This window comes from Carassius auratus, chromosome 50 (assembly GCF_003368295.1).
Source record: "Carassius auratus strain Wakin chromosome 50, ASM336829v1, whole genome shotgun sequence".
Lineage (NCBI taxonomy): Eukaryota > Metazoa > Chordata > Actinopteri > Cypriniformes > Cyprinidae > Carassius > Carassius auratus.
Genome location: NC_039292.1, coordinates 8,750,385 through 8,778,034, shown reverse-complemented (window position 1 = coordinate 8,778,034; position 27,650 = coordinate 8,750,385). Strand labels below are relative to the sequence as shown.

At 37.9% G+C, this 27,650-nt stretch overlaps 2 protein-coding genes across 7 annotated transcripts in view; both read right to left on the bottom strand.

The window, feature by feature from the left end:
* LOC113066873 (UPF0606 protein KIAA1549L-like) overlaps positions 1-8,605 on the bottom strand; it is a 42,088-nt gene extending 33,483 nt beyond the window's left edge. For all 6 annotated transcript variants that reach the window (XM_026238960.1, XM_026238964.1, XM_026238959.1 and 3 more), the window contains exon 1: positions 8,015-8,605. In XM_026238960.1, the coding sequence (XP_026094745.1) occupies positions 8,015-8,216 (202 nt within the window). In that variant the 5' untranslated portion in view covers positions 8,217-8,605. The remainder of the gene's footprint in view (positions 1-8,014) is intronic.
* A 738-nt stretch (positions 8,606-9,343) lies between these two features.
* The window catches only part of LOC113066872 (homeodomain-interacting protein kinase 3-like), a 32,559-nt gene continuing 14,252 nt past the window's right edge, over positions 9,344-27,650 (bottom strand). Inside the window, exons 3-16 of the mRNA XM_026238958.1 lie at positions 25,933-26,056; positions 22,295-22,414; positions 21,092-21,178; positions 20,397-20,581; positions 20,154-20,316; positions 19,941-20,064; positions 19,524-19,645; positions 19,259-19,377; positions 18,994-19,155; positions 18,551-18,844; positions 17,624-17,770; positions 17,252-17,517; positions 15,085-15,215; positions 9,344-13,771 (exon numbers count right to left, since the gene is read on the bottom strand). Coding sequence (XP_026094743.1) covers positions 13,343-13,771; positions 15,085-15,215; positions 17,252-17,517; positions 17,624-17,770; positions 18,551-18,844; positions 18,994-19,155; positions 19,259-19,377; positions 19,524-19,645; positions 19,941-20,064; positions 20,154-20,316; positions 20,397-20,581; positions 21,092-21,178; positions 22,295-22,414; positions 25,933-26,056 — 2,473 coding nt within the window. The 3' untranslated portion in view covers positions 9,344-13,342. The remainder of the gene's footprint in view (positions 13,772-15,084; positions 15,216-17,251; positions 17,518-17,623; positions 17,771-18,550; positions 18,845-18,993; positions 19,156-19,258; positions 19,378-19,523; positions 19,646-19,940; positions 20,065-20,153; positions 20,317-20,396; positions 20,582-21,091; positions 21,179-22,294; positions 22,415-25,932; positions 26,057-27,650) is intronic.

The window sequence follows — 27,650 nt, the reverse complement described above, 5'->3', positions numbered from 1 at the left end:
TTCTGGAATGTGCTGGGATATTCTGGAGCTCGTGCGGGACACCTTTGGCGCACTCGACTCGAGTGTCTAAAGAGCAAGGCAGGTTGTTGCAAACCCCATTAAAACTGAATGAGTGTCTCGCTCTCGCAGGGGGACTTTGCTAAGAACAAATAGCGGCTGCTGCTAGCATCATTTTGCGCGTGCTTTGTTATTTTAGTGTGTAAAAAAACAAAACAACAACAACAACTTGCAAATCACTGCAAAAGAACTACAGCTGCTACTATAAGAATGTGGATTTATTTATAAAAAATAAAAACTGCTATAATCTTCATGTAACAACTCAAGTTTATATAAAACACAAGAAAAGACAAAAAAGACATTTATAGAATGTGTTTATACTGAAAAGAAAGGCTTAATTTAAACACTCACGTCATAGCATTATTTCAACTAGTTAAACTGGATTGTGGGTGGTTAGTGAATATAAATGCAGGTTTTGGTGCTGTAATGCAGCACTGAAAAGTAGCACAGCTGGTAAGTGAATTGGTCCTCAGTCTCTTTCCCAGTTTTACAGACCATCTCTTATATTCAAACCAATCTGACCCCCAGGGAACAGAGCAGAGATTCCTTGAAATTTGCATTCTGCACACAAAATAAACTGAATATTATGGGCTTTACCATAGTAAACATGACATGGCCAGATAACATTAAGGCAAAAATACATAATCCCATTACTTTTACATGGCATCATTTTCCCCAAGAGATTTTTATTAGGGTAAAGCTGATGAAGTTGGAGGTTCGACAAGGACAGAGCTAATTATGCGAAAAGCTCCTTTTTCTCATCTAATGAGAACTGTCATGTGTGAAATTCCAGGTGTGAACATGAAGCACGGTACTTTTATTTCAAGATTCGAGGGCAACCGTTTTATATATCTGAGGGTAGGAACGAAATCGAATGTGGCGATTCTATCAACAAGAACAAAGACGGCCGTCTGATTTAATTATGCAAGCGATTGCACTAGCATAAAGAGAATTATGTGAATGCACGTGCCTAATTAGCTTGGATATTTGCTCCGTTTCGACTAGATTTCAAACACCTCTGGAGTCAAACGAGGCCACAGATTTGAGTTCCGTGTAAATTAACAGCGGTCGGCGGTTGAGAAAAACGAGGACGCAGCTTTTGATCAGGCAGATCAAACGACAGACAGACATCAGACACACTGAGACATGAACAGCTGAGCCTGTCTGGAGCTTTGATGTACTTAAAAGCTACAAAATAATAATTAAATTACTAACATGCTATACAAAAAGCACCATAAAACAAGAGATGTTTTGATTTATGCATCTATTGACCCTGTAATGCCTCTTTTCCTTGCCCACAAACTAGATTAGTCAGTCCCTCCCCACTATAAACCTTGTTTCATAAGCCTGAGGAGATTTTCAGGTGTGAGCTGGCACACAATTTCATTACGGGTTCTCCGAATTGGGTATTAATCTGGCAGGGGTTAGCATAGCATCAATCCCTTGATCTAACCGAAATAGATAAGAGTGAGGGAGTACAAAAAGAGCAAAACGATAACTCTTTGGTTTATGGCATGGATAACGGACATCATAATCTGTTCATTCATTAACAAAACCGATTAAATGAAACATATTTGTTTGTCATCGCTACTGGCAAAGGAACACTTTTAGGGAGATGGTTGGCATCAGATGGCTGGATCGTGACCTGAAAATGAGTGGCTTGTGTTATAGCAGATGTCCTCATAGGCAAGTGACAAACAAGAGAGCTGTTATAAAGCAATATATGACCAAGAAGCTGTATAATTAACCCTTTAACTGTCACCCCATCCCGTACACGAGACGCCTACGGTTACTTCTCTATATTACAATCAAATCTAATCTAATCTTGACAAACTTTATATCGCTGGAAAGGTCTAATACTCTCAATTATATATTTTACCAATGTTTTTTGTATAAAATTAAGTAGGAAAATTAATAGATGAATTTATGACAATAGTGCACCCTCAAAAATCCAAATTATAACAGGAGATTAGACCTGTGTTAAAAAAAAAATGACTTCTTTGTTGCCTTTTTCTCTATCACATTTTAGAAATCATCAGAAGTTATATATCGACCGAAAACTAAATTACAATTTCAAAATTCATCCTTTAAAACCCATTTTAAAATCAAACATTGCATTACTTTAAGCAAGTGTTACATGCAAAAAAATACTATTATCGGCCAATAATCAATATCACAACAGCATTTTAAGTCAAGTAAACATTAAAAATAAGCTACGATTACAAAATAGTCAAAATAGTCAGAACATAAAAATAATTGTGAGAAGAAAGTCACAGCAATATTAGAACAAAGTATTATATGAGACTAAACTTGTAATAGTTTGAGAATTAAGTCAAAATTACAAGTCATAGAAATATGAAAAGAATAAAATTGTAACAAAACAAGGTCACAGAGTCTAAATGTTTTGAGAATAAAGTAATATTTTGAGACTTATGACTCCATTCTTAAAATACTTCAATCTCACAATGATGATTTAATTCTTGCAATCATATTTTTATTTATTTCTACTTTTTTTTTTAAGTGGCACTTAAATGCTGTGTACAATATGGAACCCTTATATCATCCATCCCGACAGAAATCAATTATGGCATGCAATAAATGTCATCAGATTGAATGCTGCAAGTTTAAATCTGACTCCCAACAATACCAAATATCACAATAACATATTGTACATTTATATTACACTGTTACATGCCAATAACTCCAGAAATCATAAAGCAAATGCAGATCATAAAGCTATGGAATAAATGCTGACAGACCCCATTTTTCATACCTTGGTAAAGTCTTAATAAAGTATGCTAGACTTTCTATGGTCGTCTAGGCCTACACTTCAAAAGCCTACACTAGGCCTACTTACAAAAGAGTTAGCACAACCACATTATCAAGTGATCTGGATATTCCTTATTCCATATTAAGAAAAATTATCCAATAAACTGCCAAGGAAAACAATCTCTAACCATTTTTGCTCCAAACATCCAGAATCCACAAGCCAAATGTGGCGGGTAACCTGATAGAAGTCATTCATCTCTGAAGACGTGCTGTTTGCTAACGGCTTGTCAAAGCTCTGTACTGATCATCCATCATCCCACCATCGCTGTTGTCTTAACTGAACTCCTAACTGCAATGTGGCAATAGTTATTTTAGCATTAGATGTGTATGTTTGCCCCAGGCATGCACCAAAAACCATCTTTGGGTATATAAATGATATAGAAGAACATAATTACGACAGATGAACATCTATACTAATTTGGAGTATGGATTTAGAACACTTAAGAATTTGCGCGGGCCCTTGCTGTGGCAAATAAGAAGGAAGCATGAAAAAAATAACCTTTCGTATATATGGAGTGCATCAGACTCGACATAATCAACTTTCACACAGACTGTTTCGCTAATGAAGCATGGAATGGTCGGAAATGAGAACATGCCAGCTGTGAAAATGGTCAGTCAGGGAAGCAGATCAGCTGCTTTGGTCATAGCTGACATCAGCAGATAATTAACTGGTTCAGGGCTCAAGTGGCAGTAATTAGACTGAGAGAAATATGTATTAAAAGACCAACTTCTGTCCTACTAATTGTGTTCTGTATGAGATGCCACATGTCTAGTTAAAATGTGATATTTTAGCATTTCAACACTAGTTGTGGTGTGCAGCATCTTTTTCTCTCTCTGGAAAGAATCCTGGGGCTAACAAAGCTTATTCTGGCGCAAATGTAATTCTATATAAATGTAAAGACAATCAAAGTGGATGGTTAAAGAACAAGCCAAAAGGCTTCAAAAAAGGCTAAGAGTAATACAATCATGCTCTTTATTTAGGTTTTCACCTTCACTCATAAAAATCACTGACCACTTAAGAGTATCTCAGATCTGTGTGGCCACACTGGGAATTTAACAAGACACCAAGAAATAATGGAAAAGCAAGCACTGTATTAATATTCCTTAAAGGGTTAGTTCACCCATATATTAAAATGATGTCATTAATGACTCACCCTCATGTCGTTCCAAACCTGTAAGACCTCCGTTTATCTTCGGGACACAGTTTAAGATATTTTAGATTTAGTCCGAGAGCTCTCAGTCCCTGTCTATGTCCAGAAAGGTCAGAAAAACATCATCAAAGTAGTCCATGTGACATCAGAGGGTCAGTTAGAATTTTTTGAAGCATCGAAAATACATTTTGGTCCAAAAATAGCAAAAACTATTACTTTATTCAGTATTGTCTTCTCTTCCGTGTCTGTTGTAAGACAGTTCAAAACAAAGCAGTTTGTGATATCCCGTTCGCGAACGAATCATTCGATGTAAACTAATCTTCTTGAACCAGTTCACCAAATCGAACTGAATCATTTTAAATGGTTCGCGTCTCCAATACGCATTAATCCACAAATGACTGAAGCTTTTAACTTTTTTAATGTGTCTGACACTCCCTCTGAGTTCAAACAAACCAATATCCGGGAGTAATTAATGTACTCAAACAGTACACTGACTGAACTGCTGTGAAGAGAGAACTGAAGATGAACACCGAGCCGAGCCAGATAATGACTCGTTCTCGATTAATTTAACATCTTACTCACAATAATATACTGGCATTAAACCATCTTCATATCAGTTTCTCAGCAAATATTGATATGCAATTCATATGATTAATTCATCAGTAGCCTATATTATGTAATTAATCTGATTCAATTTTATGATCGATTGACAGGCCTAGTTAATAAATTATAATATTGTGCTAACATTGTCTTTAATCATATCAGTATTTCACAGTGAAATCATAATTGTTTTTACCTAAAGTATTTTAAGTTGCAATGCAAACTGTATTAATGGCAGTGTTAACAATGTAAAAAGCTCTCCCTTTGTTCTCAGTCATTTGAACAGTACATGGCTGTGATTCAAACACTCCCGCTGTTTTTCTCCTCTTGAAGGTGAACAGATGGGTTTTGCAGTAATGCTTCAAACATTTTGAGAGGATCTGATTGACCGGTGTGTGTTTTCAAATGCGAGTTATCGAACAAAACCACCACAAATTTCTTGGAGATCTGCTTCTCCAGCTATAATAATTACACCCTGACCACAGGGGCAAAAAACACTATGCCTACTGCATTAAAACTTGGCTTTGGTTCCTGGTTAAACACAACCTTTCAACTGACACGTGACAAGACATCCCTACAAAATAGTCAATTAAAGCCTGAATCCAGTTTAGTCCTGTTCAACTAACTGCTGAATCCAGTCACTGCAGGTCTGAGGCCACAAAAAGGCCTTTGTAAATCATACGGAGCAGTTAATCACTGTCATTCTGGTAATACACTCACTCTTTCCACTAAGGGTAAAAAAAAATGAAGATCAGTTCCCATGGCAACATAGCACAGCAGGCTCCTGTTGACTTGCAGGAGCATCACTGTAGAGGCATTGAGGAGAGATGCCTCATCCTCAGCAAGCCACAAGTGTGTCTGGCCATACGCCATAGACCCAGCTCAAAGCCAAAAGGACAATGGTGGTTTTATGAATGAGAAGCCACAGGCCCTTTACCTCTGTGTATAAAGCCTATGGTCCAGACCGATGCATGTCTGTCTGCCCAAATATTACTAATCTAGTGTAATTCTAGCTTTAGAAATGTATTTATCTAGTAATTAGAGCTTCGGGAAATCTAATCTGCCTTTCTGATATCTGTGTTGTTTCGAGATGTTTAGAAAGGGACGTCATGCCTGGAGTTAGTTCACATAATCAACGCTGAACTTGTTTGCACAAATTAAATCATTTTCTGGTTAAATGCTCTTCTGGTCCTCAGGCAAAGGCCACAGATATATTGCAACACTTTTCATTAGTAGAGGTCGGAAGTGCCATATTAGAATCTAAACATTTACATTTAGTCATTTAGCAGACGCTTTTATCCGAAGCGAATAACAATTGAGGCTATACTTGAGTTTAATTCTGAGGAGGAATGGAGAAGGGGACAGAGGTCAAGAATATTAGAGGTTGAAAACAATTGATATGTTAGATGAAGGTCAACAACATGGACCTACTTTGCTACTGTCATTGACTGAAAATAAATAATATATTTTTATTACACGGCTCTCTAGAATACTTGCTTCTAATTGATTGCTTGCATCGGTCAGCAGCCACATATTAATGAATAAATTACTACTGTCCAGTATAACACTGTATTACTGACCATTCATTAGAAGAAAAAAAAAACAATGTTTTCTACCTGGCTATTTCTATTTCATGGCCATTTCTTCACTTTTTTGGTTAATTGATGCTTTTAACACTTCCAGGTTTCTCAGAAGTGAAAACGTTGTACTGGGTAAACGTTTATAAACAAATCCAAAAGACAAAATCCTCAACAGAGTTTCTATTACTTAGCTAAAAAGGAAAAAAAATATAGAGAGAGGTAAATTATGGCGTTTAGAAGAGAGAAAGACGTCATATTTGCCATAACTCCCTCAGCCCTTGTGTTGGAAACACCCACACAACAGCATTAAAGAGTTTTCTGGAATTGAATGGCTGCAATATAACACAATGTATAGTGTTTTAAAAAAAAAATTAAGAATAAAAATATTAAATATTTAATTGGTCAAACATTTTATGGTCCTGCGCCTTCCACAGACGATATAAATACATTTAGACCACTTATTAATTGATATTGGGATGTGAAAAGACTTTCAACCAGCATAATAAAAAAAAAGAAAAAGAAAAAAAAAAGAAAACAGAAAAAAGTTTGACACTGCAGTGAAAGTGTCTTGGGAACGGTTTGCGCTGCATATAAAAGCAATCAGTTCTTAATCGAGAAAGTGACAGTGTAAATTTTCTGCAGAACAAAATGCAACAAAAACATTAAAATATTGTTACCAGTTGTAAACAGTGGCCACTAGTACTCACTTTTGGTACTTATTTTGATACTCACGTTTAGTGGTTTAAACACAGAAGCGAAAACCATTGTGAAAAGGGATGTAGAACTGAACTCAGGTTCTGACCAAACAACCATTGTTAAAACAATCTGGTGTTTCTCCCTTTAAACAGAATACTTGACAATAGGAGGAGCCAATAGAATTCCAGTTCGGGCTGTAAAGTAGTATTTCATTGGTTGACCCTACTGAACGAATACGCCCCCTTACCTGAACGAATCGGAGTTTTGAGCGGCATCTGTGACCTAACTGAATGAACAAAACACCTAGTTTGTCAACGAACTAAATAAACTAAACATTTCGTTCATGACAGAACGGAATGAACAGAATATCATATATTTTCTTTGTGAGCGATTTTAACGAATCAGGCAACGAATGAAGTCTTGATTAGACTTCCGAGTCAGCTGTTTATTTAGCAAATCTGTATTGATATAACAGAAAAAATACCGAATCAATTCATCTTTTGGATAATTCAAAAGATTCGAGTCACTGAATGAATCAAATCCTCCGAGTTCCTTCATCTCAGCCACTTGGTGATTTTTGCGAGTGCGTAAAATCACCAAGAACTTTAAATTGATAATAAATTAAAATTAAAATTAAAATAAGAATATATATACATATATAGAATTCCCATATATGTTTATCTTGAGGAGCGAACACAGAGCGCCCAGCACTGCAGCACTGAATGCCGCGAACAGACGTCACGAGCGCTTAGTGATGTAGGGCTACCTGCATTTTGTTTTTGTTTAGTGTTTGTTTCTGCTGTTTTGCTCGCAGACGGCCACAGGGAATGGAACATATCGCAGACAAAACAAACACACAAATGGTTAATATCCAAACATGCACGGTCTGTCTCTTAATCTAGATGATTCTTAAAACACGTATTAATGAGAGGGTCGGTTTATATTCCGCATTGCGTTGAACAATTCAAAGCCTCCAAACAATATAGTGAAACACATTTCTGAACAGTTTCATAAATTTAACAATTAAAAGAACCTTTTTTTTTTTTGGAAATGTTTGGAACCTGGGCACTCAAACAGGTTGTCAGCCAAAATATATCTCACCGTCTATGGCAAATATGGACGGAACCAGGAGCAATGTAATTCCAACAGATATCAGACACTTGGTCCACACTCCGTCCAAGTCAACACGTTTTCGGCACAAGGACAAGCCTATCCATTCCGACATGCCTTCGGTCCCAGCGTTGCCATCCCCCCTACTGGAGCCCAAAATGTAGAAATTGTTACGCGCATTTCTTGGAGCCATCTGGCTAGAGATAAATTCAGCAATAGGCCGAAAGGTCCCGAAAAAGACATTTGATCTATCCTTTCCAGTTCCTTAGACTGATGTCTTCTCTCCACTGTTTTTCTGCTCTATGTCAGCATTGAAACTTTAAGGCGATGCGTCTGCAAAGCGCGTTCAGAAGCATCCGTGACCACCAGATCAATCACGCGCGCGTTACTGGAGCAGGTTATCCATCGCGCTTCATCAAACGCATATACTGCACAGGAATCCAGCAGCGTCAATCCTATAATCCCGCTATTATGTCAATGATGCTGCGACGGAAAACCGTGTGCTTGTGATTGGGGAAAAAGCCAGCGCATGCAGGCGAACTGGTGATGAGGCGCGCTATTATAAGGAGTGATGTACAAGAGGAAGACGACCTCTGCTGGATTTACATGAGGACGCCTGGTGCCAATGTACAAACAAGTTCTGTCCCTCGATATCATACAGACTTTAATTATAGTTCATTCAATTAAATTATTTATTGATTGTATTTTATTCGATTTTCTATTATGCCTTATGCTGTAATAAAGAATTTGATACTGGTGCAATCTAAAAATGACCAGTTTTCGGTGGTTAAATATTAGTTAAAATGCTTGAAATGAAGTGGAGAATAAATTTAAGATGAACTGTAGCATGAATTGAACTGGAATCGCTCCTTAAATCAAGTGATTTTATAAATTATTTATATATTTTAATACACAGTTTAAGTATTAAAATACGTGTACTCTTTAGAAAGGTTTAAGTAGAATAAATGTCCTTGTGTGCTTATAAAAGTGTCTGTTACATAACCGGAAGCACCATTATAAGACGTCATAAAAGTTTTCAATACCACCCACATGATGGCGCAATTTCGTTTATTTCAACTTTTTTTGTTGTTGTCATTTGTCAGGTACGTTTAATATCTTATTATTTGTGCTTTATTTTTAAATACGATTATCTAGTGTAAATATAATATAGATATATCTATATATAAAATCTGCAGAAAATAAAACCCTTGTAATAAATTAGAAAATTAACCTTTCAAGGAGCAAATAAATAAAGTTGGAAAATGGTCTCAAATAAGCTGTCATAAAGATTTCTTTGAATAAAGACAAACAAACAGCGTGTGCCCGCAGCAATATATATTTTAATTCAAAGTGAATTTTGACAAAACACCATAATTTCTTTAATTTGACACTCACCAAATAGTCACCAGGAAAACCCGCTTTTTGTGACAAAGTACATAAGGCTTGGTCACATATAAATCACTGAGAACTAGAGAGAAATACGACTGCAAACTGTAAGAGACATTACATCCAAAAAAAAAACAGAAACAAAACCAAACAAACAAAAAAGGTTTCCCAGTCCTCATATAGTGAATATTGCACAGTGCAGTGGCTACATGGCAAACTAATGTAGCATAGAAATCAAAAGCAAACAGAAATCAGAAAGCCACAAAAATGTTTACAAAAATGAAAACAGTAACAGTTCAGATTTAGGAAATCAAGTCTGTTTGCTCTTAAGTCTAAATATTACCGATAACTTGCAGTGAGATTTAACTTTTACTAAAATATAATCTGCGGAAGAGTTAAAAATAGATCTAAAGCAATCCAACCCAAATCTTACGCAAGTGTTACACAGTAGCACATATGACGAATACAAGGACCCTGAATGAACTGTACAAGAACTTCAAGGAAAAACACGAATAAAAGAAAAACTAAAAAAAAACTGTTTGGTTTGGGAGTTTCAAAGACATTTCAACTTTAGTTTGCAGATCCCTCAGTCCTTAGCAATTGTGCTAAGATTCACTCTTATTAGGTTGGGTTTGGTAGACCTTTTTAGAATGAAAACATCTCTGAAATGTTTACTTGCAGTCAATTAATGCAATGAATTCATATAATGCGTGCATGAGTAGCAATTTAATACTCATCTCTAGTGCTACATGCTAAATATAAAATATAGGGTCATAATGTGAGAAACCACACCATATTTTGGACTAGATCTCCATGAAGTCGTCTACGCTAAAGCAATAAACTGATAACGTCCTGTGAAACAAAGGGCAATGTTAATTCTATTTGACAAATGGTGGTTTACATTCACAGTGTATCATGTATAGCTCCCCAAATACGAGAAAACCGTGTCTTGGGTGTTTAGTCAGCATAATAATAATAATAATAATAATAACAATCCCTGATATCATTTTATTATTGTTTTTTGTTGTTGGTCATAAAAATATAAATTAATCAAGCATGATTGGATTTCCTTTCCACAATTTTGAGAAACATCCATCCATCCAGCCATTTTCCACCTTAAAGGTGATTACTGCATTGCATGACTCTCGTTATTGTTTTTCAGGTTAACTTCTGACAGGACGTCTACCGTGGATTACGGTCTACATTTAAGCAACTGGTTGGTAACAGCACTTCAGTTACGACTATCAAACACTGCAGTTTCGCTTTCCTTCCTCGCTCATGCCATCCGAAGGGCCACGAAAGAGAGGAAGAAGCTGGCCGGCAGTGTTTGTAAAAGGGATATAAAGGTCTGAAGCACATTTCAAAGGCACTAACACAGTGTCGCTCGCTTTAATGAGCAGGGGCCGATGCGAGAACAAACATTCCCATATAATGAGAGCCCGCAAAATGAGAACGGATGCCCTCTAATAAGCAAATAAGCAAATGTGCATTTGTATTTTCATTTCTAAACACATTAATATACCTGATACAACTTCATGTGTGTATTTCATGTACACTTATATTAATAAGGGGGAAAATTAAATAAAAACAATAAATTCTAAGCACTGAAGTTACTGAGATGAGATGCCCAAACCTGCAATTTTGGCTAGCTTATCAAAAGTATCAAGTGCTAATAGCATTACTGAAATTAATAGTCTGAAATGGTGATACAAGTGGGTCACTGAATACAGAATTGATATTGGTACTTAAAAAGTTAAATCTATCCTGCAAGCTATGCTTTAACAAAATGCAAATATACGTACTAAGATAGATATACACCAATATGCATCTAATACGTAAGATTAGCCCCAAGATAACAGATAAAACACTGATGCAAACGAAATGTAAAAGAATACAAACCCACGCACACAAAAACCCCAATATCTCAATTACTTGCAATACAGTAGTTACAATGACACTTCAAAAAAAGAAAGCGAAACAGAGAGAGGCATTAAAATGCTTCCGATGCCAGTCAGTACGGTAAAACCCAAAAACAAACAAACGAAAAAAAAAATCATCATCTCACTTCTATTTCAAGGTCTTTAGACGTATATAAAAATAAGAAGGCTAAGAACAAAGTTAATCATCTAATTTCACAGCTATTATGAAGTGGCAATCAGTATATAGCAGCTTATCTATGATACATTCAAGAATAAATGAAACAAAGTCATAACTTGCCCGAAAAAAGCTAAACATCAACCTCAACATTTTTACAAAGATTTTCTGTTAAATACGGCCTCAACTACACTACGTTTGAGGTCTACGCTAAACCAGTAGCTACTCTGCTTAAGAAATGAATGACTGTCTTTGGTGTAGCGATAGCATAATGAAAGAACGCATCTAATGGAAAAACTCAAATCTAAAAAAAAAAAAAAATTCACACAGAAAAAAAAAAGCCATTTCTCCCTGACGGAATGTATGAAATAATAACAGCATCAAAAAAAAAAAGCAATTCAATTGTGAGAGAGAATACAAAATCCAATCTTGTCACATGCATCTATGAAGAAAATTGCACACAATCAACTCTCGTCTTATAAAGCACTGAATACTCCAGCAATGATAGACTTTACAGTTGGATACTCAATACTGAATAATTCTGCACAGAGCAAACATGAAACCATACGATATCATCAAAGAGCTGATACAAGTCCAACACCGATAACACTTCTAACTCTAAAATTAACAAAGAACTGATGGAAAGGAAACAATAAACATCCCGAAAACCATGGATTGTATTGCAGTTTCATTAAACAGTGTAAATACTATTAGAGTAGAAACAGATTATCAAATATGAAAGTACTTAAACGTTTCTATACATAGTTCTTCGGCCTCTGCTACGGCGAAGCATGTTATCCTCGAAGAATCAAGCTCTGCTACCACTCGGCACAATACATCCACCAGTAAATAACACACATTTCGCTTCCAAATAATGAGCAAATCATCTAAGGTGTCGAACTAAACATTTAGCCTACACAAAAGGGCAAATCATGAGCCTTATATTGCCGCAAATAGCCAACTGGGTGTTGAATGGGTGAGATTTATTTGTAGACCAATTTGGGGGCGCAGACACCCAATCCACTTTCTGAACAAAAAACTCCCATCGCGACACCAAGAGATAAATTAAACGAGTAGAAATGACACCGATGTATAGATTATGTAAGCTAACGCACCGAGCACGAAAAAGCCAAAGATCTACTGTATGAAACAGCCCTAATATAAAAATCACAACGAACGATTGAACGTTTTTCAAGTGCTGCAGTCCAGTACACGCATGACTGCATGAGGGACTCGGGGTAACTTGCAACAATATGTATTTTAAGGCACTGTTTATTGAACCCCAATGGATTCAATGCAGCAAGTCGTACAACATATACACAGAGGGCGAAAACTAACGGTTTGCAGGCATCCCCCCCCCCACCTTTTTTTTTTTAAGTCCAACATTGGTTTTTGCCCATGCAGAGACATGCAGCCTAACAGAACCTTTTCAACACAGGTCTAAAAGAGACTTAACACTGAGGAGCTACGGGAAAATACAGACAGGTAACACCAGGTCACACAAGGGGGGACTCACGCACATTGGTGACAGTGATGGCTTGGACAAGAGTTTAATACACACGTCAGAAGGCAATATCGAAAAATAGCATAGGGGATCTGCTGTGGCCCTCCTCCGAGGGTCTCACGCCTAGGGATTTTGTTGTATCAAATGTGCAAAAACACATTAAAAGTGAGTTTGTGTTCAGTCTACTCACTCACGCATCCATTTGTTTGTTTTATTTTCCATGATATCTATAAAGCTCGATTTGCATCATCATCACTGTTGTCAAACTTCATAAGAAAAGAAATATGTGGCGGCTCAGTGCCGGCTGCGTGCGCACGGCTGCCGCGGGCTCCAGCTCAGATGTAAGGGTACTGACTGAGTTTGCTGGGGCTGAGGGGGAAGCCTGCGTAGACGGGTGACGCCACATAGGAGTGCGGGGGAAAGAGGGCTTTGAACTGGCCCTGCGGGAGCAGGGTGGGGGAGGGCAGAAGCCTGTGGTTGATGCCCACGCTGATGCCCTGGTGGTGCACCAGGCTGTAGGCGGGCTGCAAGATGGGCCGAGGGGCCGGGGGTGGGCACGGCGAAGGCAGGAGGTGGGCCACGGGTGCGGAAGGCGGATAGGAGAGGAGGGCGGGAGGTGGCGGGTGGCCGGCCGAGTGTGTGGGGCTGCCGTGGGGAAGCTGGAAGGTGGGGCCGTGCACTGTGGGCGGGATGAAGGCCTGCGGCCGGCGTGGCTGCCGGTAGTTGCCATTCCACTCCTTGTGGCACGACCCGTAATGCTGGACCTGAGGGGGAGGAAACAAAACCATGTCAATTTCATTCCAACAATTTAAACAGCAACTGAAAGACCCTAAGAATTGCCCGTCTCAATGTACTTCCTATTTAAAATCATTATAATATGAATGAACATCCAACTGAAAACAGAAGGGGACTAGAACAGCAAAATCTAAAACGGTTACAAAAATGATAGTCTGACATTCCATGCCTTAAAATATTTTTTTTTCTTTAAATATAACCTTTTAAATATATAAACACATCCTTTCATCACAATTTCACCATCCAGTTAGAAAGACCAACCATAACTTCAAAAACAGCGAGAAATCTTGGGAGTTATGATTGATGATCAGCTGACTTTCTCAGACCACTTTGCTAAAACTGTCTGGTCATGCAGATTTGCTTCATTCTACATCAAGAAGATCAGACCTTTTCTTTTGGAACATGCTGCACAACTTGTTCAAGCTCTTGTTCTGTCCAGGCTGGACTATTGCAACACTATCTTGGCAGGTCTTCCAGCCAGTTCTATCAAACCTTTACAATTAATCCAGAACGCGGCAGCAAGATTCATTTTTAATGAGCCGAAAAGAATTCACGTCAAACCTCTGTTTATCAATTTGCACTGGCTACTAATAGCTGCTCGCAAATAATTCAAGGCATTCATGTTTGCCAACAAAACCAAATTTTAACTTCACTTTATTTTGCCATCCCGAAGAGGCACACAATCCCTTTTTCATGGACTTTGAAAATTACATTTTCCCTCCTGGTGGAATGAACTGCCCAACTCATTAGACATCTTCAAGAATCAGCTGAAAACTCTAGTACTCTCTATTCAAATCCTAATCTTTAAAAAAAGGCAAAACAAAAGCTCGCTCTATTCTTTTTCTTTAATATATAATAATAAAAACAACAACAAAAATAAAAAATGTGTACTGCATTAAGCTAACAGACTTGTTATAGCACTTGCATTTCATTGCTTTCTTGTTGATTTTGAATGCTTACATCATTCTCAATTGTTAGTCGCTTTGGATAAAAGCGTCCGATAAATGACTAGATGTCGATGTAGTTCACACCATAGTCATAAAATGCTACTTGCTAGTTGGTTGCAGGTGTTATTAGTGGATATGACATTTTCATTCTAAACCATTTGATTAGACAAATGTGTGTAACGCACGATGAGTCAACAATATTTTTGGCACATCTGAATAAGTTTATTGGCTATTTTTTTAAGCATGTAAATGGTCATACTTTTAGTATGAACCACATAACATTTCTCTACTTTTACAATCTGTACAGTATTAAAGAAAAAGCCAAAATAACAGACCTGGCCAAAGCCTGGCGGCTGTGGCTGGAATGAAGAGTTCAGTTTCTGCTGGCGGGGCAACGTGGGTGTGGAAAAGTGGCTCAGTCGTCCTGGGCCTCCGCGACCTCTGGACTGGCAGTAGGATTCTGAGACTGCAGAAAGCAGAAAAGACCAAGAGTGAGGGATCATCAAATAAACAATATAAGAGGAAAGAAAGAGGAATATAAATTAACATTTGCAGTTTGGCACAAGAACTGCAGCTTGTACGAACTGAATCGGCTGCCAGTATTCACTGACGTTCTGTTCAAAAGAAAGTGAATTAAACATCAAAACCAACAAGGATGAACTGTGAGGTTGTAAAACATAAGAAAAACTTAGATAGCAATGTATCTAAAACATAAACTCTCCTCAAACTTTCCATGGACACCCCAAAACAAACATGTTGTCTGAGTAACGTGCCATGAGAAGCATCTGAAAGAGTTTACCGCTCCCGCAATATTTCTTTCAAAGCATGCTTCGAAAACAAAGAGTTGGCTCCACATAGGAAAAAGGACAGATATGCTTTGGTACGAAGGGAGGAGGCCAGGGAAATATTTTCCAATAAATAAATAAATTTAGGGCACTCAACACGCAGAGTAAAAATGAAGATGGGAATGAAGAGATCAGGTATGGGAGAGGAAGCTCAAACCGAAAGGGTTTCACTCAACACTGGGATGTCGCGCACAAGACACTGGGTCACAGTGCACGCTATACCCATAATCACCTGTGATAGGCTCTGTGATAACTTCCCTTTTCTCTCCTATGACCTGTAAAGTAGACATTGGCTGTGACTACACCAAAAAAAATTGGTAAATTGTAAAAATTTGAGACTGGGGGTAAAAAATTCAGAGAAACCAGTCTTCATAGCACACAAACAACAGCAACTGTCAAAAGCACCAGGACAAACAGTTTATGTTCTCCCTATGAACACTCTGAGCTGTGGATGTAAATGAAACAGTTGTACTCTGCACCAGACATTAATATACATTCTAGGTTTGATAGAAGTAGTTTAGCTCTTTAGTTTCTTGTGGTTCAGTGTCAAAGAAAATAGTCTTGACTGTCACTGATTTTGTATAAAAAAAAAAAAAAAGTCTATTCAGGATAGCATTGAACTAGGATACATGTTAGAACACAAAGTTTTTGAATATATAGCTATGACTATGTTCGATCGCAAAAAAAGGGAAGCACTGGTTTTTGCGAATTTATAAACCGAACTCATGTCATGTAAAGCCATTAAACTATAAAATAAGAAATTAATGCTATTTTATATAAAAAAAGAATGCTATCATCCAGCAAGGAAGCATTAAATTGATCAAAAGTGACAGTAAATTATTTCTAATTCAAACAAATGCAGTTCTTTTTAAATGTATCAGAAATACTATCCACAGAAATATTAGGCAGTACAATGCACAGTTTTCAACATTGATGATGAGAAATGTTTTCTGAACACCAAATCAGCATATTAGAATGATTAAAAAAAAAAAAAAAAATTAAAATGATTTTTTAACAAAACAGACTGTATAAAACCCGGAACATTATTTTAAGAAAATATCAAAGCACCAACAACTGCTTCCATTAGAACTCTTCATATATTTCTGATAACCTACAAATTAGGGCTGCACGATGTCGCGATGTACGAATCCACGATAGTCACGTCGCAGGATTTGCGATATAGGCTGTCGTAGTTGATCCGTTATTCATTACCTGTACGGGCCAGCTGCTCCCCGGCCCTTGACGAATGTGATTCGCGGAGAGCGCGCACGAGAGAGAGAGAGCGAGAGAGAGAGAGAGAGAGAGAGAGAGAGAGAGAGAGAGCGCGAGAGAGAGAGAGAGAGAGCACGCGAGCGAGAGTGCGCGAGAGACAACGAGAGAGAGAGCGCGTGCGCGCGAAAGAGAGAGAGACAGAGGGAGGGAGAGAGATCTCCCTCGCGCATATTTATCAATTGACACGATGGTGTTGATGTTTAAATCATTTAAAATGAGAATGTAAATCTGCTAACCCTATTTTTGTTTGTAAGAAAAAAATTGATTAGATTTCTTATCGCGATATATATCGCAGAAAAATAAAATATCGCAATGTCATTTTTTCCCAGTATCGTGCAGCCCTGCTACAAATTGACTTATTCTTCAGCGTGTGGAGAGTTCATACCTGTGCCGGCTGTGTGCTGCTCATTATTTGGATGATGGTTATTGTTCAGCACTCTCATGGGTGGCACCACCACGGTCCTCACTGCAGGTTTATTCAGCACTGTGCTGGGGTGTCCACGTCTGGCCTGGGGTTTCTGGTTCTGGTTCTGATTGGTCAGGAAGCGTCTTTCAGGGAAGGGGCTGTCGTGAGGTCCTAGGGAGGAGTCTGAAGGGGGCGAACCATCTACTGTTTCACACCCACTTTCATGACCGTCATCTTCTGATATACTGCAGTAAGTCATAGGAGAAATTTTTTTTAGTTATCTAAATCCATTTAGACTTCACCTCGCCTCACCGTTCTACTGGTGTTGAATAAAAAAATAAAATACTGCACCTGCTGGGCCGTTTGCATGGTGAGGGGCTGGATTGTGCTGAGGCTGAGGAGCTGGTGCTCAGACTGCTATCAGGACTGCTGAGGGAACACACTCTCTCTATGTTCAGAGAGCCTGTGCACGCCTCACACTCCGGACTGCCCTTACACCTGTCAAAGAACACACACAACTTCATTTAGCGGAGATTCATATGCATGCAAACTAAACAGAATCTGAAAGTTTATTTTAAGACCACAATTAACAGTATTTTTTTGTAGCTTATAGTTATTTTAGTCAAAATCTACTTATGTTGGTGAAAAAGTCATAAATTAGCTTCAACCTCTCATTGACCCTCAGAATTAAAGAGGGTTTTATATGCATATGGCCTCCATTATGATTGGCTTATTTATTTGTGAGTGAAATAGGTCACACCACCCCACCAGGTTGTAGACTATAAAGTACTATTTTTGTTTGTTTATTGTGGAAAGTATTAATTAATACTTTATCAATTTAATGCATCATTGCTGAATAAAAGTACAGAAAATTGTAAAGAAACTGATCATTGTTACAAAAGACTCTAATTTCAAATAAATGCTATTCTTTTGAACTTTCTATTCATGCAAAAAAATGTATCACAGTAAATAGTATTAAGCATCACAACTGTATCCAACATTAATAATAAGAAATGTTTCTTGCACCAAATTGGCATATTATAATTATTTCTGAAGGATCAAGTGACACTGAAGACTGGAATAATGATGCTGAAAAATCAGCTTTGACATAACAGGAATAAAAGACATTTTAAAAGATATTACAATAGAAAACCATTATTTTGAATTGTAGTAGTATTTCACAATTTTACTGTATCTTTGATCAAATAAATGCAGCCTTGGTGCCCACCATGTGATTTTAAGACAAAAAAAACCCTCTGTACTGAATGTTCATCTCACTTGTTAAGGGAGCACCTCTGTGCTTGTTCCTCTTCATCTGTGCCGCTGCTTATGCTAATGATGCTAACCGCCGGGCTGGATGACCCTCTGATAATACACTCTCGCTGCTGACTGGCCACCGCTGTTTTACAGCAGCCCTCCTCCTCCACCTGCTCCAGTTCCGGTTTCACCTGGGCCTGCACCTCTCTGTCAGGAGAGCTCGGCCTTGGCTCTGCACTCACCAGCCTGTCTGCCATCTTTGGTGATGGACACACTGAGGGCTGGGTGTCCGTGTAGCGTGAGACATTCATACTCCTAAAAAGCAACAAAAATTATAACATTGTCAACTTTACCTTTCTGCTAAACATTAGATTAAAAACCAGAATGAGCTGCCTAACAAGAGTATCATAATGTTTGAATGGAGGGTTTTTGGGGCCCTGCCACGACTGTAGGCTGTTGTTCACCTGTTCTGGCTGGATTTGTTCCTCTTGTTAGACGCAGGCTGAGGCCAGACCACATGAGCAATGCCAATGTTTATAGGCTGATGGGCTGACACAGCCATTTGATTGGGAACAATAGCCTGGGGCATCACCGAACTGTAATGGCTGCTGTGTGGCCGCACTTTCCTTTAACAGATTAAAAAAACAACTCATTTTAGGTCACCGAAACACTCAAGAGGTGGCATCAGCTCATGATATCTGAGGTGCGTCTCCTCCTTGATCTTCTTACCCCCAGTCCCCTCGCCTCTGCGGTCCAACAACTGTATCAGATGCCAAACTTGTAGCAGGTGGCGGGACCTGCTGCCAAGCTGGCACCAGGATCTGTGTAGTTCTGTTGGACCACGGTTGCTGAAAGGTTGAAAAAGGACAATACTGAAGCTTTGTGATTTATTTGGCTTCGAGTTTAAGATCTAAACTGGCATGTCAAACATGGATAACAACCCTTGGCTGTTTTCAAGTATTTTTCTACATCATCTTGTGAAATGAGGGCTTACTTGTGCTATAACTCCGGGTCTCATGGGTAAAGGCTGGATAGCTGGGGCTTGGGTCACCAGAGAAAGAGTGTTCTCCATTCGAACCGAATATCCTGCTGGCTGATTTGGGTTTGAAGGGATTCCTGTAGAGTCAAACAAACAAATCAGGAATAACGCTCAGTTCAAATTAGGGCTGTCGCTTATAACACATGCAACATGCAACTTTTGAGGGGAAGAAAGAATGTTTTATGCATTCAAATAATTAGACTTGCTAAAACACAGAATTTGGTAACGAAAAAATATGTTGAGAAAAAATGTAATATTTCACAGCCCTACAAAACACAACAAAATCTAAATTGCAATTTTTCCCCCAAAATCATGAAGACCTGGTTCAAATTATTATGCAAATACTTAATATTATGTTGTGCTTTCCAGTACCTTGAAGAGCAGGAGGGCAAAGAATGAGCGCTTGTTGAAAGGTTTCGTTACACCCAAACTGGGCACTTCCTGTCTGGATGGGAATTCCTGGATGCACCAAAGGTGGAGCAGATGGCGCCAGGGTCTAAAATGGAAAGGTAAATGGATCATGGAACAATATGTTGTCTTCTTGCTTGTACTTAAAACCCAATTCTTTTGAGTGTGCAGTTCTACCTGGGAGTGGACAGATGGCATTTTGTTGAAGGCGACAGTGATATTTGGAGCACTTGGCAGTGTCACAGGCTTCATAAGTTGGGGTGCTTTGTTGCGGTTGAGAGTATCGTAAATGCTGGTTCTTGAGTGACACACGTTCATGATGTGGAAACAAGACTGGACACTGTTGAAGACAGTTTCCTTGAGAATGACCACACATAATAGACAAAACAGTCAGTATAATGGCATTAAAAATGTACATACTGATTGCAATGGGGGAAATCCATCAGGTGCTGCATAGTGACAAAAGGGTGGGTAAGTGCATCTGAAGGGGCGATTCTCTGATCGGCATCAATCATCAGCATCATCTTAAGCAAGTCCACGAATGCTCTCCGGTCAGCCTTATCTGCTAACTGGTCACAGCCCTCCATGTTGAGCATTAGATTCACCTGATGAATACAAACAAAAAAAAATACAATTATCATCAATATTATTATTACTGCATAAAACATCATAGTATCATCAAAAATAATTACTAATATTATTAATACTATCATTATTTTTATAATAGTATGGTTATAATACTAATATAAAAACAACATTTTATATATACACAATATTTTATTTACTATACAATTATATTATTGTATATAACTTAAAATTTATATTGTTATTATAATTTTTTTATATAATAACATTAAAAATAATCTAAAATAATATATTACAATTTAACCATATTTATAATTAGAATCATTATTCTATATAATCATCATAAGTGTTAATATTATTACTGTATGTTATTCATATAAACCATTCTTATTAAAATAATTATTATTAATAATAGTTGTTAATATTAATGCTATATCGTAACAACAATAACAGCAATAATAATCTCAATTTCTCCCCCCCCCCCAAAAAATATAAATTTTCCCCATGATGATTTGCAAGCAAAAACCTACATGTCCAATGTCATCTAGACAGCTGAAAATGTACTTCCTCGCCTCCTTGGACTTCAGTCCTGTTTCTGTCTCATGTTCTTCAGTCGTCTGCAGAACCAGGAAGCATGTTTGTAATAAGTCATTACATAAGAACTTTATGCGGAGCAGACAGTAACACTAGAGACATAGACCCAGAGAGCTATACTGCAAGTCAGTGGTTCTCAAATTTTTGTACCCCCTGGGACACTTAACATTCTTCTGCATACCCCTCTCTCTTCCACTTAGACCACAGTCACAACTTTTCTATTAAAAGACAATATTGAAATTTGTATAAATTGATTTACAGGTGAATTTTTTTTTACCGTTATAGGAGGCAAATATTTACCACTGTCATGTTTATGTCATATTCATATTAAGTGTATTAATATAATAAATAAAGTAATAAATGATGCCATATCAAAGTGGTACCTGTAGACTTATAAAATAAAACCGCCAGTAGGTGGCGGCAAGTCGCTCTCTTAATGAGCCAGGTGTCGTCAATAATTGATGAATTCATTCAGTAAAGCAAAATGCTGTAGTTATGACTGGGTTAAAAGCTGCAGATTCGGTAACTAAAGAAATACCGCAGTATGTTGGCTTGTAGGATGCACACCAGGTGACAGAATTTTGCTGGAACTATTATTTTGTTGCAAAATAGAATAGAACATATTCGGTTTCAAATGTAGGCTACATTTAATATGTACATTTTCACTTAATATTACCTTTTTTTTTTTACTGTTGTAAAAATTAATAGCACATTTGCTATTCTTTGGATATTAAGGGAAATTTTATTGCATTCTTGCTCGTATCTTTAATATGAAAACAATAACACGCACAGAGTCTGTCTGTATCGAAGAGAGTTTAAATCAATATCAGTCCAAGGCAATATTTGCTCTTCATGCTATTAAGTGCAGATCTACTTTAAAGATACATTGAACAGCAGTATGATTTGCTAAAGCAACATATTCAGCAAGCATCCTATCACATGCATTCTCTTTGTCTGGATGCAGTCAGTTTTGACCGTAATAGATGAGGGAAACTAATTGAATATCATTTACTTGACCGTTTATGGCGCTTTCATTTTCCTGTATCAATTTTGTTTGGCGTACCCCTGCTGTTTGAGAACCACTGCTGTAAGTTTATGAAAGCAATGCCTGGTTAAGTGGATGAGAAATGGACCCTTGCCTTCAGTCTCCAGGCGGTGTAAGGGGAATCAGACTCCTTGCAGAAGAACCGGGCCGTCTTTGTCCCAACGTTCAGAAGCTGCTCTCCTGGCAACCCTTGAGTTTGAGAGATGTAACGGATCTGCAGAGATGTTTATAGTATTAGTGGATCTCCACATTGTCATTTCTGATAAGACAAGTAAAGCTAAATCCATCCATTCTTGACCAGAATCTCTTGAGGGATTCAAATAGCATGACAAGATGATAACGTGAGTAGTACTTTTCCACTATTTCAAGAGGAAGTAATGCGAGATAAGACTGGTCTAGATTAGGCAGGTCCCTATAAGTGGTATGCAGCAGGAAAACTGTGCCAAAATACCAATGAGCCATTCAGAAAAGATTTGTCTTGACAAGTATATTCATACCATAACCTAAGTGCTTACTAAAGATTTTTTTTTAAAAATGGCTTGAATTTATTTGTAGGCAACAAATATTCATTGACGTCACCCGTGATTGTGCATCTGCAGGTAAAAAAAAAAAGAGGTTTCAAGAAGCTACAAGCCACACAGTGATATCAATCAACATGAATCAGCAAAATACACTATGATATGCACAAAACAAGAGATAAAAATAAGCAAATAACTCCAGTTGTTATTTCAAGATCGGTGTTGAGTTTCATGACAGCTAGGCTTGGAAAGCTCAGTGTTACACTCTTAATACAGAGCACAGGACGGGGTCTGCCACTACTCAAGGCTTTGTTAAGATGCCATGTCAAGATGCTGGCCGCTCTTTCTGCCCACAACAGATGCCAATCCTCACACCGAACAGGCAAGCCAACTCTGGGCAAAATGTGTTCTTTACCATGTGGCTGATGTTTTTAAATCCAGATCAATTCATAGTACACCTCATTACATGGACAGATTCCATAAAGCAACTTTTTTTAGCTTACAGTTATATTAAGCAACACAATTGCTTTCAACACTGATGATAAGAAATGTTTCTTGAGCACCAAATCCACATATCAGATTGATTTCTGAAGGGTCATGTGACTCTGAAGACTTAAATAAGGGCTGCTGAAAAATCTGTTTTGCATCACAGGAATAAATTACATTAAGACATTAAAATACAAAAGTTATACAAGTATTTTTTTTTTTTTGAAAAAGACTGAAAAATCTTACTTTGAAAGGTAGTGTATCTTGTGCACTGTTCATAGCTACTTGACAGATTTAATTTTATATTAATCAGCCATAACTCACATATTGAATTATTTTCAAATCATTGATTAAAAAAAAAAAGAACAAATAAATAGCCAAAACGTGTTTTTGAAAAAGCATTTAAAATAAATAAACACACACTGTGTTTACAGTTGGTAAAATTGTCTGTAAAAAAAAAAAATCAATTCCGGTGATAAATTTTGCTCTTGGTTTTGCTTATCCAATCAACAAAACACTGAAAACGCATTTTCAGAATTGACCTATGACCTTAAGACAGCCTTGTTTTTCATTTGAATAGACTTCAATAACTGGTCTAACTGGACTTCGGTTCGTAGTAACAATCTTTGGTTATCACCTCAGGTATTGAACCATTACAATACATTTCTCCTTTTTATCTACCTATGACAAACTAATTAAAAGGCACTATATGTACGATTTTTTTATTAAAATATCCAAAAATCACGAGAACAATGTTACATATTTTGCGGACTCCAGAGAAATAATAAATTTTAACTAATGACACGGACTGCATTCATAGTTTCATTGTGTCGTCTGCCAATGATGTTATAACCCCTCGGATTTGTTTAGTATGAAACATGGAAACACCCAAAATGCTTTAATATGGTGTGCGTTTTAATAGACAATTTTCAAATGTATCTAGTATGATACAGTGCTGCATTTTTCTTCACATACACAGGACTGGATGCAGTCGACTGTGGCATGATAAAAGCTCTGCTGCTACATGCATCCTATAGCGGCGAAAAATACATATTGTGCCGTTAAGAACAAAAAAGCAACTCAGCTGCAGTATTGTGATTTGTTTTCCATGGCATCTTTCTATAAATACAAGCAATGACTTCATAACGCAAATAACATGACAAAGGCATTAAAGAGTGGTTGGTTAACCACAGTGCTGTCTTTTTAGGGAAGTCAGGAGCAGGTCGACCTCACCAATGCATGAGTCTCTGTAAAACATTATTTGTCTTGTCGCCTTGGGAAACTGAGTATTACTGATCAGTGAACTCTGCCCGCAGTTCGTCTTCAAGCGTGCATCTGTTGCTTCTCAGAAAGACTGTGTCACAGAGGGCCTCTACAAGTGAAAACACAAGCCACTACAAAGCCCTCTTTGGCTGCTTGCTCTCATTCCTCTCCGTCTCTTCCTCTCTCAACTATGACGCCACCTCTCCTTTCACAAGCACTGAAGCACACCACTGCTGTGTTAAACAAGCAGTGTTTATGGCATCTTAGGGGTGTTAGAGTGACATGATCGGGTTGCCAAAGCGATGCACAAACACAGAGCGCGCGCTGAAGTGAGAACCTGCTGATAGTGCAGAGAAGAGTATGTGTGTGTGAGTGGGGCTTTCGGTTATAAATACATTCTGCTGTGTGGAGTGGAACTGGACCCATTGCTGGCAAGGACAGGCAGCTCTGGGTTTGTGGTCAGCAAACCAAAACCAGCCTATTCTGACATAGCTGGCTAGTTTGCTACTGTCATACGCGCTATTGACACCACCTCAGACATCTGGTTTATCGGCAGCACTGGTCCATGATGGTAAATGCGCTCACACGTTTTTAAATGTATGTGAGTCATCTTTCAAAATATGTAAAGAAATTTGGTTTAAGTACTGAGGTGACAAACCTGAAAAATAAAACCATTACAAAAAGTCCATTACAAATTCTGCACTTTTTTGTGCATATTATGCAATTGGTGGAGAAATCTAATAAATACCCATCTACACTTATGGCTAACAATAATATCCAGACGGTTTAATAAAAATGTGCATTTAAATTAGCATAAATTAAAAAAGTTATCTACACGCACCAAGAGTCACAATTCTCAACTAAGTAATAAATTCTAAAAATCATATTATAAGTTTACATAAGAATTATTTCCTACTATAACACATTCATTTCAATATATAATAACGAATGAAAAACAAAGAAAAGTAACAAAAATATACATATTTTTTTGTATAATTATAACACACACACACACACACACACATCAATATATCATTATGAAATTATTTTTAAAGGGGGATTCTTAGTTGGAAAAAATAAATCTAGGTAAACTCAGCTGTCCAAAATCCAATATTGGTCTCTTACTAGAACGCTGATTATTACCGGTTCTCTAGTTTGAGCTTTGCAACATGACTCGTTTTAAGATGCTGAATTCAAGTTAAAAATATTCCCTTTTAAAAATAAGTCACAAGACCCCTGCATCCTGTTTTATTTATAAACCCACCCACCAAGATTTTGAAAGTTTTGCACAATACTACTGCTACTAACGATGACAATTTTCTTCTCTTTGAGAAGAACCTTATCACAAAGACTTGCACTGGGAAAAAACAGAAACAAAACAAAAACCACTCAAATGATTTCACCTTCCAAAATGCTGCCCATTAGCTTTGCCGGGTCATTATCCGAGATCACAGGCTGATCTTACCTGGTCATACTCCAGCGCTCCTGGATAAAGCGGCCAGCCCAAGAAGAGCTCAGCGATGACGCAGCCCAGTGACCACATGTCTATGGCCTCACAGAAGGGTAAGCCCAGGATGATCTCCGGAGCCCTGGAACACATTATCAGGAAAAGATGAGAATTAATGGAGGGGTTACCTTGACAACAGTGGGACACTTCATTCCGAAAGCTACAGAGAAGGATGAACAAGCATTTGTTTGGATGAGCTAAACACTACAATATGAATCAAACAAATCATTATGATAATATCGAGATGATTTATACACATCATATAATGTCAAACGTAACATTAAACATGATTCTATGCCACACAGTAGTTTGGGTTTGAAACACCTATGTAAGACTCATCTCACGCTCACTTGAGCTCAAGAGTCAGGTTTCACGTCCATATTGATAGGATCCTGAGCCTAATGACGCAGTATTCCTGGTCTGATGAAGCACGAGTCTGCTGTTGGACCTGGGCTTTGACGTCAACGGGCCCATACACATCTGCTACCTTGACAACCGGAGGGAAAATGCTGGCTGCCTGGCGACAGATTAGGACCGATCTAAACACCAAGACTGGGTGATGACAGAGGAGGAGTCTGATGACACACAATTAACCCTGGTCAGCATTAATAATCAACCACAGAGCAAACTCCTGAGGAACTAACACTCTGCTGTATGTCCGAGCTTCACACATGTAGCACCTGAAGGATGCACAGTTAAAACAGTAACTGTTGCCACAGCTATTGATACCAGAATATGTCACGACAGGTCACTAGTAAGCGGCTGTAACTACCAACAGTACCCTACCTGCGTGGTAACAAAAGCCATTGTGAATAATTCACTAATGGCTTGGCTCTGTGACACTGCCTTTTAAATTCAAGGATTTGAAATTAAGTTACAGGTTTTTAGTCTTTCTAGCCAAAGGTGTTACAGCAGCAAATGCTAGGATTCATTTTAAGCTGCTCAACTCAAGAATTCGCCTCATTCGCGCATCTAGTTAAAGCAGATTCTGAGTTATGAAAAGGACCACTGCAAGCTGACAGCGACCGGCTTTTGTGGTGGAAAATTGGCAGTAATACTTCCACCTTGCGCGGCTGTACCTGAGTGTCCCTGGGACATCAGTGCGGTCGGAGCACGTCTTCTCAACAGCTGGACATACAGTGAATAAAAAATGCTCTGCTATGTTGATCGACTTGTTTTCCTGTCCAACAATTATGTAATGGTCCTAGCTTTTTGGTGTATTTCCTTAAGTCTGCCTAGTGCTGTCTAGCCTAAGTGTCTGTTACGTTCAATAAAACGGCCTGCTCCCAAGTCCATTTAAAGTTGCATTTTTTTGAACAGTTGTTTGAAATGGATTGAATCATTATTTAAAATATTTTTTTTTGAATTGCCTAAATCAAATGCAGTGGGGTTGAAGCCTGCAGTGATGTTTTTCTTTTGTTATGGCAGCCGTCCCCTCTGCATATACATTTTTTCGAGAATGTTGCACTCCTGTTGCTGTTCTGCACGAAACTTCATGCCAATAAATAAGAAATATTGCTGACTTGTGCGTTTACAGCGCTCTCTTTGCATTCGTCCGTTATTTGACGTTGAAAAAGGAAACGTCTTTTTTTTAGACATGGAAAATCGATTTTACAATCGATTCAATGAACACTTATGTCTTAAAAATCGAAAATTATTTTTTTCACAAAAGTGAC